The sequence below is a fragment of the Canis aureus genome, chromosome 13 (assembly GCF_053574225.1).
Source record: "Canis aureus isolate CA01 chromosome 13, VMU_Caureus_v.1.0, whole genome shotgun sequence".
Classification (NCBI taxonomy): domain Eukaryota; kingdom Metazoa; phylum Chordata; class Mammalia; order Carnivora; family Canidae; genus Canis; species Canis aureus.
Window position 1 is genome coordinate 24,291,283 of NC_135623.1, and position 15,459 is coordinate 24,306,741.

The window sequence follows — 15,459 nt, forward strand, 5'->3', positions numbered from 1 at the left end:
TTTTTATTATTATTTCTATTATTTTTATTATTACAACTATATTTTTTTCCTCCAGGAAAAGTCATCCTGACCCTTTTATTGTTGAAATTAAAAAATAAAAGATACTTAAATACAGGTGAACATATAGGGCAAAACAGACTCATAAAATTTAACGTTGAATTAAGCAGTGAGCTGAATGTTTGGGTCTCCAAATTGGCTTGAACCCAAAACTGCTTAAAAATAGGTATGTTCACAGTTAACAGCAATTGGCTTATAGGTGAGAGAATGGTCGAAGCTGTTCCATTGAACTTCCAGAGAAATTCTCTCCTCAAGAACATCCTTTAATTGTTGCTGCAATTCACTGTTCAATCTGGCCAAAACTGTGTTGGTTTCCTTATTGCGTCTAATTGATGCCAGAATTGCTTTCTTATCTTTCCCAACAGACCTAGGAATAGAAGGCTGTGAAGCAAGCACAGCAGCTAAGACACCTGTCTTTTGCGTATGTTCGTCAACTTTTTTTTTTTTTTTTAATTACTTATGATAGTCACACAGACAGAGAGAGAGGCAGAGACACAGGCAGAGGGAGAAGCAGGCTCATGCACCGGGAGCCCGATGTGGGATTCGATCCCGGGTCTCCAGGATCGCGCCCTGGGCCAAAGGCAGGCGCCAAACCACTGCGCCACCCAGGGATCCCTGTTCGTCAACTTCTGACCTTAATTCATCTTCTGATTTTAATCTTCTTCGAACAGGTTTAGGTGGTGGAGCGAGAGGTGTTGTGCCTTTGCTCACATTGGCGGGAACACTAGCAGCTGTCTTTTCTTCAATTTTACTATCTGTTTTGGCAACTCGAAGAGAACTTGCAGGATCTGAAGCTTTTTCAACCGGCAAGACCTCTGGATGTTTCTCAGCTTCATCATCTTGTTCTTCATTTACATTTGATGCAGCAAATACTTCAAATTGGCTGAAATCTGCAAAATTTGGTTGTTCTGGCATCTGCTGAGGTGAGGTACTAATGTGAGTTATCAGGCCATCAGCATCCACTGGGCGATGCACAACGGGACCAGGAGCCTGTGAGGGCTGTGGTCTTGGAGGCACTGCAGGAGGATGGGCAACAACTCCAGCCTGTTGTTGTCCTGTGGTGACTGCAAAGGTCCGATTCATATCTAAAGATGATGATCTAGAATGAGAAGGCTGTGGTCTTGGAGGAGGAGGTGGTGGTGCAGTGTTATCAGGAGATGTTCCTGAATGAGACCTTTGATGAGTTACGTTGTTTCCAATCTGTTCTGGGTCCGAAGTAAAAGAATCTGAACTACTGTACCCATCTGCTACAGTATTTCCAGAAGCAAATTTCACTGATGAATTTATCTTACTTTCCTCCGACAGGTCGGATGTTTTCACCAGTAATGGGCTAGTGGGATTAGTATGATCACTGCCAGTTCTTTTCAGTTCCATTTCCTGCATGTGGATTTTGCTTGGAGTCATACGAATGGGAACTGGATGAACAATAGCAGTATCAGGATCAGTTGGTGCAATGTTAGAATCAAATGGGGTCAGAGTTTGTGAGCTTGAAGAGCGTTCACTAAATGTCTCCCACTGCTCACTGCTCTGATTCAACTCAGGCCAAGTCTGGTTTAGTGATGGCATTGATGGTAACTTGCTTGGAGGTGCTTCTGCAGGAGAGCCTGAATAACCTACCTCACCTGGCTGATCTCCAACATCTGCTGAGTCCTCCAAATCAATTTGGGCATTAGGCTTTCAGGGAGTTTTTCTGGTAAGTCACAGCCATTCTTCCTAGCAACTACCAGATGAAAAGCAGCACAAAACTCATCCAGTGTCAATGCTCCATCTTTATCAAAGTCTGAAAGTTCCCAAATATGAGAAAGTTCAAGAATAGGAAGTTTTGATTTTGTAAAAAACTCTTTAGCTGCAGATCCTGGAATAAATCCGTTTAGATCAGGCTGAATGGTTTTTAATTGATTTACATAATACTGCCTTTGTTCATCTCTTATTTTCCAGGGATCATCATAACTACTGGATTGCCTACAAACTTCATTGGCAGCGGTAGCTGATGCTACAGTCCGTACTGTTGTCTGGTCCTGGACAGAAGCAGGATGCATGGTTAAAAGAGTACTGGTTGGTGGAGTATCTGCAAAACTGACCCAAGTTTCTTGCGGTGGAGGTGGAGAATGCCCTGACCACACTGCATCACCAGCAGAAGAACCTGATTGTGCTTCACCAAAGGGAGACCAAAATGGTCCAGGTCCTGCAAGAGGCCTCTCGCTATTTCCCCCACTGGGGTGACGGCTGTGCTTCCTCCATGTGTGTGGAGAAGTTGGTGGGGACTGCTGGGGTGAAACTACTGGAGATGCAGGTTCCTGCTGATCTGCAGATGTACGAGGCTGGACAGTATCATGGTTTACAGATCCCTTTTTCACTTGCCCCCTGCCAGGTGGTGGTGGAATTACACCAGAGTAAGACCCTTGATTTTCAGAATCTGAAGAATATGAGGCTGCATGGCGAGATTCCTGTTCATTCTTTGAAGCAACAAATCTTGGCAGAGGAAGGTCCTTTACTGTATTTATACTTTCCACTCCTAAAGGGAAACCAGACTGGGCAACAGCTACAAGTTTCAAAGCAATATAGAACTGACTTCTTCCAAAGTAACCAAGCCTCGTTGCACCACAAAGCTCCATAATCTGGAGGATCACGTCGTTGGGCATGCGCGGCCTGGAATAGCTCCAGCACCCGCCCGTTGGCCGCCACCTTCTTGGTGCTCTCAATGTTGCAGTAGGAGAAGAGATCCCAGTAGTATTTCTGCTCCGCATCGCTCAGCGTTAAGCCTTCCATCTTCGCCTCCAGCTCACGCCGCCCCGCCCCGCCCCGCATGCAAGACCCGAGGCCGGCCCCACGACCCCAGGATGGCAGGAGCCGAGCGCGCCCGCCCCGGCTTCCTCCTCGCCCCGCGAAGCCGCGCGGAGCCCCCGCCTCCGGCGCGCGGGGGGGGGGCGCGCGAGCCTACAACTATATTTTTATCATGTTTGTGTTACAGCAGTGTGATACAGCAGTGTGAAGATTTAAAAATCCATAATAGCAGATACGATGGAGCTAGAAAGACAAGATTCATGAAAATTACTGTCCAAAAAAAAAAAAAAGAAGAAAAAAAAAGAAAATTACTGTCCATGGGAAGTACCAAATAAGTGATAGAATAAGAATCATTGGGCACAGAAGTCTTCATGAAGAAAAAAGGTACAGGTCTTGAATGAGCTTTAAAATGACACTTAAAATAATACTGTATAGTATAGTTGCAAGTTGCTAAGAGATCTTAAAAGCTCTCATCACAAGTGAAAAAAAAAAAACAACTGCACTGTCCAATAGATAACACTACATTCAGCCATTAAAATTAAATTAAAAATTAAATTCCTCAGTCACACCAGTCACATTGTCATTGCTCCAACAGCCACAGTGTGGCTAATAGGCACCAAATTGAACAATACAACTAGAGAACATTTCCGTCATCACAGAAAGTTCTGTTGGACAGCAGTGCCTTAAAGGATCAGTATAGGGGTGCACGGGTGGCTCAGCGGTTGAGCGTCTGCCTCCTGCTCAGGGCGTGACCCCCGGGTCCCGGGATCGAGTCCGGAGTCCCGCTCCCTGTGTGGAGCCTGCTCCTCCCTCTGCCTGTGTCTCTGCCTCTCTCTGTGTGTCTCTCATGAATAAGTCAATAAAATCTTTAAGAAAAAAAAAAAAGGAGGAATACAACTAAAGTAAGCTGACAGAAAGGAAGTAGTAGCTACCATTCTTAAAAATTCCTACAATCTGTCAAGAACTGTAGAAATCATTTCACTCAAACTTTATAGTCTCATATTTCCAGGGAAACTTGAGGCTCAGAGAAGTTAAATAAATTTCCCAAGGCCACCTAGCTATTAAGAGCTAGGACAGAAATCCAGTTCTGTCAAAACTCCCCAATTTTTACTTCTCCATGCCACTTCCTATGCAAAATAAGAGGCGGAGCTACAGAAGACGGTTTGTTTTGGCAGATCATGAGAACGCTGTGCCAGCTCAGGTCAGAAAGAGTGAGGTGTTTTAAGTACTTGAGACACATAATCAAAGTGTTAGTTGAACTCCCATCCTATAGTTGAATAATGCTTTCGTTACGTAAGTGGTTTTCGGACGAGCGCCTATTCAATTAATTAATAAGGGAACATAGACAGGAAGTAAGGCCTGAAGTGCCAGGTTCCTGCAGTTTTAACAATGTCTACCTCGAAACTCCATGATCTCCTCACAGGAGAACAATTCTGTATCTAAAGGTGCAACGTCTCAATTCGAACCACCTCACAAACAACCTCGGTTGCAAAAGCTCTGGTCTCTGCATCCTTGGCACGTGAGCTGAAGCGTAAGACCTAAATCCTGATGTGAAGCCTACGACACCTCTCCCACGATGTGCTGCTCCCTGCAGGTTCTAGCTGTGCTTCAGCCACATGAAAGCCACTTCATATGTACTGAGCATTTAGGGAGCTCAAGTAAATATTCTGTAAATACCCCAAGAACTATCAATGACCCACTCCTTTTGTTCCCTATGAGAGGTAAATGCTACTAAGTGCTAATGCTCATGGCCAAAATGTACATTTTACATATGCGAAGGTCTACACAAACGACAAATGGATAATACCCATCATCTGACGTTTCTAAGATTACTACTACTGCTCAGTTTTACTCGGTTCCACGCCGATGACTCCGTGCCCTTGCTGTGTCTAGCATTATGCGATACACCAGTAACTCAAAGAACCTATCTTTTTTCGCTAGAAAAGACACAAATAACACTAAGAGACACAGAGACACAGAGAACACTAAGGCCTATCGTAGTCAAAGCTCAAATACTTGCTTTATGGTCCCATCAGCCTCTGACCATCCCCACTGAGAATGTCCGAATCCAAGCCCACTTGGTTGGCGGGGAGTCTACGGTAATGTTGCGGATGCTTCCATGTGCCTCTTCGGGGCTGGCACGCAGGCCTCTGAGGACCCAGGCCTGCCTTCCTCTGTGGACTCTATCCTCAACCTGAAGCAAAAGGAAAACAATACAGAACTTCGTATAGGAAATAAATGCTGAATCATCACTTGGCGGAGTTTTCTTTTAGGGATGGCCCTATAAGGCGCTGCTATCAGAACAGATTCCAAGTTTTGCTTCCGGCGCGGCGCATGGTCAACTATGTTAGATACTGCTCTCAGTGCAGGAGGAATCCACTCACAGCATTTAGAAAATAAAAGTGGGGAGCTCAGAAACTCCCCAGAAATGCAGAACCATGCAGCTCATTCATGCCAAGAGAACAGAATTTCACGCAGCCCCAGTCCCACTGCTCGTGTAACAAAGGAAAACACAGTATCTGACCGCTTCAGGTCAAAACAGCGGGAAAGAATAACTTGAAATGAGGATAGAAGAAGCAATAACACCGCTACTCGGTTAACTTGATATTTTACCTATTTCATAATACTTGGTCCATCTCAGAACTTATAAAGCTCTTTCTATATTTACCTCATTTTTGCAAATACTATGTCATCTCCATTTTATAGGTCAGCAAGCAAGGTTTGAAGACTAAATGGCAGGCAGCCTAGTGGTTAAGATCATGAATTTTTTTTTCAAGATTTTATTTATTCACGAGAGACACACAGAGAGGCAGAGACACAGGCAGAGGGAGAAGCAGGCTCCATGCAGGGAGCCCGATGCAGGACCAATCCTGGGACCCTGGGGTCACACCCTGGGCCGAAGGCAGACGCTCAACTGTTGAGCCCCCCAAGCGCCCCAGATAATGAATTTTGAAGTCAAGACAAAACTGGATTTGAATCTTTGACTCCCCAGCATATTTGCAACTTCTCTAAGCTTCTGATTCCCCTTCTCTAAAATGAAAACAAATACCACCTACCTTAGGACTGTTGGGAAGATTAAATGAGGTAAAATAAACATAAAATACTTTGCACAGTAGCTTGCATGTAGTTAGTAAGTTAAATGTTTAATGTGCTGTTTTTATTATTGTGTCCAAGCTCAACCAGCTAATAGAGTAGGAACCCAGATACTCCGCCAAACAATTTCACTTTTCAAAATAATCTTGAAGCCAGGAAAGTCATTCATACCCCTCATAAGGCCCTTCCAAATCCGAGATACTTCTAATTGGAAAACTGGTTGTTTCACAAGACATGATTTTAGTCTTTTAAGACTAAGACCTAGGGATCCCTGGGTGGCGCAGCGGTTTAGTGCCTGCCTTTGGCCCAGGGCGCGATCCTGGAGACCTGGGATTGAATCCCACGTTGGGCTCCCGGTGCATGGAGCCTGCTTCTCCCTCTGCCTGTGTCTCTGCCTCTCTCTCTCTCTCTCTGTGACTATCATAAATAAATAAATTTAAAAAAAAAAAGACTAAGACCTAAAAGAAAAAGATATATATTTATACCTTTAGTGGGATTCCCAAAAGCTCGTTTTGCATGTTTACATCCCAAAAAAATTACCATTTTCCCTAACTTAATGCTAAAATACAAGTTTACCCCCTCAACACCATAATTTCGGGAAGCTATCCAACACAGTTTGCTATGTAACCCCTGGAACATGCCCCTTCTGCCCTTGGTGAACACAACCATGTGGTTTCTCTGGTTCTTGCTGCCATTCTTTCTCAACATTAGATACATGCTCACAGCAAAATAAACCATCCCTTACCTAAACTGAAGTGGGCTAAGGTATATTCACATAAAAGCCATAAACACGGTTTTGCTTTTTATAGAAAATCCTTTATTGCTCAGTCAAGATATTTATGGTGCTGGTTGGTTTCTAGTCATCATTGTGTACAAAATAAATATATGTAAAGGGAAGAACTGCACATTTAGAGTCCTGATAAACAATATATCAAAACCCACCTGAACTGTCACATGTGACAACTGACATGCACACTCATTTTGGGGCAAACAACAAGACTGTAAACTACCTAAATGTTGACAATAAAGGTTAAATAAATCATGGTATGCACATACATTAGATTGCTGTATAACCATTATAAGGAATGTGGATGGCGGTGCCCAGGTGGCTCGGTCCGTTGAACATCTGCCTTGAGCCTCGGGTCACGATCCCAGGGTCCTGGGATGGAGCCTGCATCAGTGGAGAATCTGCTTTTCTCCCCCTCTGCCTCTCCCCACTCTGCTCATACTTACTCACTCTCTCTCTCTCTCAAATAAATAAATAAATATATTTTTTAAAAAGTGTGGATGTTCTTTATTTACTTATTTGGAAATCTTTTTTTTCCCCCAATTTGGAAATCTTAACTGGGAAAAAATACCTGCTAGAGTATGTAAAGAAGAGAGGAGGGTGAAATGCATGTATTTGCTTATACTTACATAAAATATCTCAGAAAGGATACATAAGAAACTGTTAATGCTGTTACTGGGGAGGGGAATTAGGTGGCGTAGGAGACTTGGTGATAACACTTTGGTCCCTTTTTAATTTTGAACCATAGCATTAAATTAACAATAAAGCTTGAGAATTATAAGGATTATGAGATATCTACAACCATCTATTACCACATTCCACCCACTAGTTTATTTCTGTCACACCTCTGCCCGTTAGAATAACATTATATTATATTCAAACTGATGCAGGATACAAAATCAATGTCCAGAAGTCAGTGGCATTTCTATACACTAACAATGAGACTGAAGAAAGAGAAATTAAGGAGTCAATCCCATTTACAATTGCGCCCAAAAGCATAAGATACCTGGACTAAACCTAACCAAAGAGGTAAAGGATCTATACCCTAAAAACCACAGAACACTTCTGAAAGAAATTGAGGAAGACACAAAGAGACGGAAAAACATTGCATGCTCATGGATTGGAAGAATTAATATTGTGAAAATATCTATGCTACCCAGGGCAATTTACACGTTCAATGCGATCCCTATCAAAATACCATGAACTTTCTCCAGAGAGTTGGAACAAATCTCAATGGAACAGCATAGAGAATCCAAAAGTGGACCCTCAACTCATGGTCAACTAATATTCGACAAAGCAGGAAAGAGTATCCACTGGAGAAAGGACAGTCTCTTCAATAAATAGTGCTGGGAACATTGGACATTCACATGCAGAAGAATGAAACTAGACCACTCTCTTACATCAGACACAAAGACAAACTCAAAATGGATGAAAGATCTAAATGTGAGACAAGAATCATCAAAATCCTGGAGGAGAACACAGGGAACTCCCTTTATGAACTCGGCCACAGCAACTTCTTGCAAGACACATCCATGAAGGCAAGAGAAACAAAAGCAAAAATGAACTATTGGGACTTCATCAAGGTAAGAAGCTTTTGCACAGCAAAGGATACAGTTAACAAAACTACAAGACAATCTACAGATGGGAGAAGAGATTCAAACTGATGTAGATCAAGGAGAAAAATGGAAATCAATTTACACTCAAGGTCACTAGGCAAAAGTTTTTATAAGAAAAAAGATAGGGGCAGCCCTGGTGGCTCAGCCGTTTAGCGCTGCCTTCAGCCCAGGACGTGACCCTGGGGACCCAGAATCGAGTCCCACGTCGGGCTCCCTGCACGGAGCCTGCTTCTCCCTCTGCCTGTGTCTCTGCCTCTCTCTGTGTCTCTCTCTCATGAATAAATAAATAAAATCTTAAAAATCTTTTCAAAAAAAGATACGCAAAATAAATGTAGCATTTACTTCTAGAAGGTATCAAACATTTATTTTAATACCTGGCCTTCATATATCTTGATTTTCAAAAGCAGAGCCTCGTAACGGTTATGGACTCACCCAAGGTCACTGGAGGAGTCAACTGTGACGCCAGTATGTGACTTAGGCTTGGCCTGAGCTAAGGCCCTTGATTTTTGTTTAGTATTTCTTAGGCCTTTTAGGGCACCCTCACTACCGTGGTGACATTAAAATTGGGAGCTCCTCTTAGGGTCACTAAAATCATCAAACTTCAGACGTGGTGGCCTAGGCTCACCAAGGAAGCGGAAATGCTCGGAGCAAAGGCTAGGGCAAAGAACATTTGCTGCAGCCCCCCACAAATCCAGCAAGGCCCTGGGCCCCACGGCCACAAAGGAAGTGAGGTGCACTGGCCTGAGCCTCCTCCCAAGGTCTAGCCTCTCACCCGGGGAGGCAGGGGTGGAAACAGCCTTGGGACACTAGCGGCACTGTCCCTTCAAGCAGAATGAAGCCGGGCACCTCCAGGAGCCGGGCTCCTCCACAGGAGGCACAGCCTGTGGCTTCTGGGTCCCTTGCCCGCGCCAGGGCTCGCCGGGACGCAGGGTTCAAGGGCCAGAGGAGTCCCGAACAACCAGGGAGCCAAACCAAGTGCAGGCTCAGCAGCCCGCCTCCCCGTGGGGGGAGCAAGAGCAGAGACCGGAGGCCCCGGGAAGTGGCCTCCACCTGACGGGCTAAGGAGCTACAGGGACGCCCTCCTCCTCTACCTTGAAAGGCCCCTCGGGAGGCAAGCCCCCTTCACTGCCCTGACCCCAGGGAACAGTGAGGCACTGCTTTTAGACTGAACTTTTAAACCAAGTTTCCTTGTGAGTTAATGTGCTTATCACAAGTGGACTCCTGTGTGTCCTTGTCCCGGTTTAGGTGGCCCTACTGTCAACGACTTTCATTTCCTTAGGATAATTTCCTAATCTTTGTGACCTCAAAGTGGGGAATTTGTGCAAAGCAACAGGTTTCATTACGCCCGGCCTAGACCTAGACCCGTTCCCATCAGAACTTCCCTCCAGGGCCTTATTCCAGCTAATAGACCTATGAATAAAAGAGGCCGTGACTAAGGCTTCAGGCTTGGCGGGAACATCCAAGGTATAACCCCTTCCTCAACTAGCCCCTACCTTCTCAGCGTTCTGCATCGTGACTATCACTAGTTCAAACTCCTTTGTCTTTTCTCAGTTCCTCACAAATTTACCAGTGCTCCATCTAAAGATATAAAAGCTTCCTGCTCGGGTCGCTTCTTCAGGGCTTCCTTCTCTTGCAAAGGCTCCCATGTAAATTAAAAATTCAGCGAAATCCGTATGTTTTTCTCCTGTTCATCTGTCACTTTAATTTTCAGACCCTGCCAGGGACTCTAAGAAGGTTCCCTTAGAGTAGCAGATGAAAATCTCTATTTCAAAAAAAAAAAAGAACATCTCTATTTCAAGGTGCTGCACAGGGGTATTCTAGGACATTTCACACAAGTTGTGATAGTTTCCAAGAAACTTTCTAGCTGCGCGATCTGGAATAAATTTCTTAAACTCTGAGACTCAATTTTCCCCTCTGTACCATGGGGATAGTAATACCTACGTCCCTAACATACAAATATATGATAGAGTCTAGCATAATGACCGGTCATAGTACATGCTCAATTCATGGGATCCTTCCTTCTTTGCTCATTCCTCATTCTTATATAGACAGAACAGGAAAAAGTAAGTAACCACTTGCATGAGTTTACTAATATACTATTATATTATACAGTAATTAATTCATCTACATATCATATAATTTTTTCTAGATACAAGTAAATCAATGAAAATTAGCTTCTGCTCCTAAATTTTGTGATTACAGACATATAGTTACCCATAATTTCCTGCTTCTTAATAGTGGCAAGGTTACATTGCAGATTTTCTTTTTTTTTTAAGATTTTATTTATTCATGAGAGAGAGAGAGAGAGAGAGGCAGAGACACAGGCAGAGGGAGAAGCAGGCTCCATGCACCGGGAGCCCGACGCGGGACTCGATACCGGGTCTCCAGGATCACGCCCTGGGCTGAAGGAGGTGCTAAACTGCTGAGGCACCCGGGCTGCCCTACACTGCAGATTTTCTTCCTCTGCAGTAAGAGATACGAGTGGATCATTCTGGAAAGCCAGAAAGATGAACGTAGGGCTCTCTGAAATCATTGTGAAAAGAACAACTTTAGTAAAGGGCTTTGGAACACCAAGATTACATACAAAGACAGAGATGTATTTTAAGGATTAAAAAGGAAAGGCTGGCCCATCTCTAAAGTGGGGAATGAAGAATCTGGGTCCTGGATCCACCGGGTTGCAGATGCTGAAATCAGCTGACTCTACAATCCTGCAAGAGAGCATTAAAAAATGTGGAGCCTGAGTTGCTCTAAGTAGGACCTTTTGGGCCACTTAGTGGGATCATCTGTCCTCAAAGAACCTTACTGACCTGTGCAATGATCTACTTGAACAAGATCATCATTGCAGCACCATAAGGTAGCACAGCCACATCATGTGAGTGAAAAGCAATGGAGTCAAGAACTTACCAGACTGTGTTTTGGGATGGATGTGGGAGTCAAGCTGTCCCTCCCCGAAGCCTTAAGTCTTTTGGGATGATTTGGGGGAATAGAGAGGCATGTTTTTCTTAGTAAGGCGTCGGGAGACCATGTCCCTCCTCCATGCGCACCCTGAATTCATGGGAGACTTCAGGTCAGTTATAACTACAGGTAGCAAATGATGCGAAGATCATACCATATCACAGATTTATTAGCCCGCTATCCCCGATTCTTGATGTTAACATTATAATCAAAACCAAAAAAAAAAGCTAAAGAAAGCAAACAAATCTCCCCCCAAATCACCCTTTTGCAGAAACCTCCTTCCTCATCCCCCGCTCTAGTCACCTCCTGCGGAGGTGACTCTGATGAGACCTCCTGTGCGCCTAATATTTCTCTTTATCTCTTCCCCACTTTCATTCTTCCATAGGACTCATCTTCTTGCATAAAGTCCCTGACCTTGAGACCCCTGGGATAAATATTACACCTCTGCCTTAGTCACAATCTTTCTTCAGGTTTTCAGCCGGTTCTTCCCTTCTCTGCACCTGGAACCCCTTCCTCTTCCCATCTTATCCCATCAGTACCCATGATAACACCTCTTCCCTTTTTTCCCCACTGGTCAGGCTCTGCGAGTCTTCTAAAACTTTGTTACCGTTTCGTTTCCCAGAAGTCGAACAAATTTATGATGCCAGAGCAATAGGAATATTGCTAGTCTATATGTGAAAAATATACAAAAAATATCATAACGATTACAAGACCAAGCAGTGAACTCATATTTACATTCTGTAAATGTTTAGGACACCTGGGTGGCTCCGTCAGTAAACATCTCAGGTCATGATCTTAGGGTCCTGTGATCAAGTCCCCCAGTGGGCCCCTTACTCAGCAAGGAGCCTGCTTCCGCCTCTCCCTCTGCCGGCTGCTCACTTGCTCGCTCGCGCTCTCTGTCAAACAAATTAATAAAATCTTTTTTAAAAAATAAAAGAAAAAATGTTAATTAATATATTTCTTTGAGAGTTAGAGAGAGAGAGAGGGCACAGGATGGGGTAGGGCAGAGGGACAGGGAGAAAGAAACTCTACGCAGACTACTGAGTGCAGGGTCCCACTCCAGGCTGGATCCCATGACCCTGAGCTTGATCATGACCTGTGCCAAAACCAAGAGTTGGCTGCTTAGCCAACTGCACCACTCAGATGCCCCCAATTATTAAGATATTTATGCCTTCTTTTCCCTTTTCTTTTCTTCTCTTCCTCCTCCCTTTTCTTCTTCATTTTTCTTCTGCTCCTGCTATTTCTCCCACATATTTTATATATTCTGAGATATCAGAAATGCTTTTTTTCTTTTTTTTTCTTTCTCTTTTTTTTTTCCAGAAATGTTTTTAGATACTACTTCTATACCTTCTTGGAACCCAAATAAAGAAAATAAGATCGCACCTATTGCTAGGTTCTTTCAGCCATTTGAGGTTTGCAAGATCTTGTATACGAACTAAACGATTCTTATCAGGGTGTGGATGCTAGTTGCTCAGTCCAATGTGATACAAACCCAAATTGGTCATAAGGAGAACTCCTTTCTATTTTATTATATTTTATATTTATTTATTTATTAGCCGACTAAAACTTTCGTTGAGAGCCAAAATACCAAGAGGCTGTCTTCTGGAGGTTCTTGGGCCTCAGACCTTAGGAAGTAGGGCCCCTCAACCCATGATGTTAGAAGAAGGCTAGAACTAAGTTCCACAGCCAGGCCACTTTCTGTGTCTCCGACGCCAGGCTGAGCGGCAAGTGCTGTGCCCCTGTCTCCAGGTTGAGGCCTGGCCTGTGGACTCACAGCCAAGGTTCGCAGGCCGCACAGCTTGGTCCTCAGCTGGCCCCACGGGCGAGTGTGCACAGTCGAGGGCACAGCCGCCGCTGAGGCCCACCTGGGGGAGCACCTGCCATGGGCAGGTCCATGCTGCCAGGTGCATGAGGACATCACTAAGCTCCTCTCGGAGGGCTGCCCGTCCCTGGGGGACCAGGCTTGGGGGCCAGGCTCCCCTTCAGGCTTCCACCTCCCCCACCGAAGCCAGGAGCAGGTTGGTGGGATTGGTGGAATTGGCCCCAGCCTCGTTCTGCAGCAAACTCAGCACGCACACGGCAGGTGCCCTCAGGTGTGGGCGGGGGGGCGAAGGCAAAGGGGCTGGCAGCCGCACCATCTGCCCCCGTGTTCCCACACGCGTCCCACCCACCAGAGACGGCTGCCCGCCACGCACCAGCCGGAATGCACCTGCCAGGATGCACCAGCCGCCATGCACCTGCCGGGATGCACGGGACAACACCGCCACCCCTTTCTATTAGAAAGGCCTATCTGCTTTTGCTTGGGTATCACAAATCCATTTTTCGTATATTTATTTTCTGAAATAGATAGACTTCCCCAGAAAGCATGTACCTTACAGAGTAGCTTGATTAATCCATTTTTCCCGTCCTTATGGTATGATAGAAAATGTAAGGAAATCTTAGGAATATCACATTATAATCAACACTACCTAAAATGTTCACTTACCAGGATAGGAAGTCTTGATTTGCAGTTAACTCTTCTTTTTAGTGACACGTATTTTGACTAATTCATCATTTTTTCCCCTAAGATATCTTCAATGTATTATGACAATTTTAAGCATCCAGACAACCAGAGAATAGAATATAATGGACATCTAGGGACACCTGGGTAGCTCAGCAACTGAGGGTCCACCTGGGGCCCAGGGTGTGATCCCGGTGGGTCGGGAATTCAGTCTCATTCCGCTCTGCGCAGGGCACCTGCTTCTCCCTCCACCTGTGAGTCGGCCTCTTTTTTTCTTCCTCTCATGAATAAATAAATAAAATCTTTAAAAATTAATATAATGGACACCTCTACATAAGTTTCCTAGATTTAAGAATTGTCTGTTTGCTTCATTTGATTATTTTGGCTGGAGTACTTCAAAGCAAATTGCAGATACATTTCACCCTTACATATTATTTTCAAAGGAATTTTTTAAAAATCATAACTACCATACTATTGCCACAACTAACAAATATGTTTTAACCCTTCAGGAGCTCAGAATGGGATTGTATTTGGAGGTAGAACCTTTAAAGAATTAGGGGCGCCCGAGGGGCTCAGCGGTTGAGCATCTGCCTTGGGCTCAGGGCGTGACCCGGGGGGTGCCGGGATCGAGTCCCACGTTGGGCTCCCTGCGTGGAGCCTGCTTCTCCCTCTGCCTGTGTCTCTGCCCCCCTCTCTCTCTCTCTGTGTCTCTGTCTCTCTGTGTCTCTGTCTCTGTGTCTCTGTGTCTCTCTGTCTCTGTCTCTCTGCCTCTTTCGGTGTCTCTGCCTCTGTTTCTTTTTCTGTCTCCCTGTTTCTCCCTGTCTCTGTCTCTGTCTCCCTGTCTCTCTCTGTGTCTCTCTCCGTGTCTCTCTGTGTCTCTATCTCCCTATCTCTGTCTCTGTGTGTCTGTCTGTCTCTCTGGCTCTGCCTGTCTCTCTCTCTCTCTGCCTCTCACTGTCTCTCTGCCTGTTTCTTTCTCTGTCTCCCTGTCTCTCTCTCTGTCTCTCCCTGTGTGTGTGTCTCTCTGTCTCTCAGGAATAAATAAGGGCTAAGGGCACCCGGGAGGTCAAGCGTGTGGCTTCGGCCCAGGCCACGGCGCGGCCCCACCCGGCGAGGAACCCCCTTACACACGCGCACACACATGCACGCACACCCCGCTCCTGCGCGCTCTCCTCGCTCCTCCAGGAGATAGTTCTTCTAAAGTAGAAATAGAAGAAAGGAAGACTCAGCGCGTCTAGGACGCCCCCATGCCAGGGCGGGGTCGGGGGGGCAAAAGCGGGCGGGGGAGAGTAGTCTGAATTGGGTTCCGGAGCCCCGCGGCCCGACGCCGGCCTGCTCGGGTGCCCCGGCCCAGCCATTGAACTCACCGTGCCGGCCGTGAGTCTATTCCAAGCCCCGGGGAGGGGGCATCCGCCGCGCGCGCGGCCTCTCCTGCCCGAAGGCCCTCTCCGGGGCCCGCTCTCTGGGAACTCACCCCCCCGCGCGCGGGGAGGGCCCTGCTAGGGCCGCTGCTGGCCCGAGTCTCAGACCTTCCCAGGGGCCGAGAGAGTGACGCGCACTCCGCGCGTGGCCCCACCGCTGAGCTTCCCGCCGCCCTGCGCAGCGCCGCCCTCCCGCCGCTTATAAGGTGCCGCCCGCACGGCCCTTCTCGCTCACGGCGACTTCCC

At 45.9% G+C, this 15,459-nt stretch overlaps 2 protein-coding genes across 5 annotated transcripts in view; both read right to left on the minus strand.

Moving 5' to 3' along the window:
- Positions 1-15,409, minus strand: part of CCNB1IP1 (cyclin B1 interacting protein 1) — a 32,580-nt gene extending 17,171 nt beyond the window's left edge. The window contains exons 1-3 of one of the 4 annotated variants that reach the window (XM_077845424.1): positions 15,160-15,409; positions 11,242-11,382; positions 4,862-5,035 (exon numbers count right to left, since the gene is read on the minus strand). The gene's annotated coding sequence lies outside the window, so the exon portion shown is untranslated. Of the gene's footprint in view, positions 1-4,861; positions 5,036-11,241; positions 11,383-15,159 lie in introns of those variants that run through there. The other 3 variants (XM_077845423.1, XM_077845425.1, XM_077845422.1) reach the window with 3 other exon arrangements.
- Positions 57-2,853, minus strand: LOC144282146 (ralBP1-associated Eps domain-containing protein 1-like). Its single transcript, XM_077845420.1, is given in 5 exon segments — positions 57-282; positions 285-513; positions 685-1,718; positions 1,721-2,700; positions 2,702-2,853. Coding segments are annotated over 5 exon segments (2,400 nt in total). The 5' UTR covers positions 2,827-2,853; the 3' UTR covers positions 57-250.
- Positions 15,410-15,459: the final 50 nt, after the last annotated feature.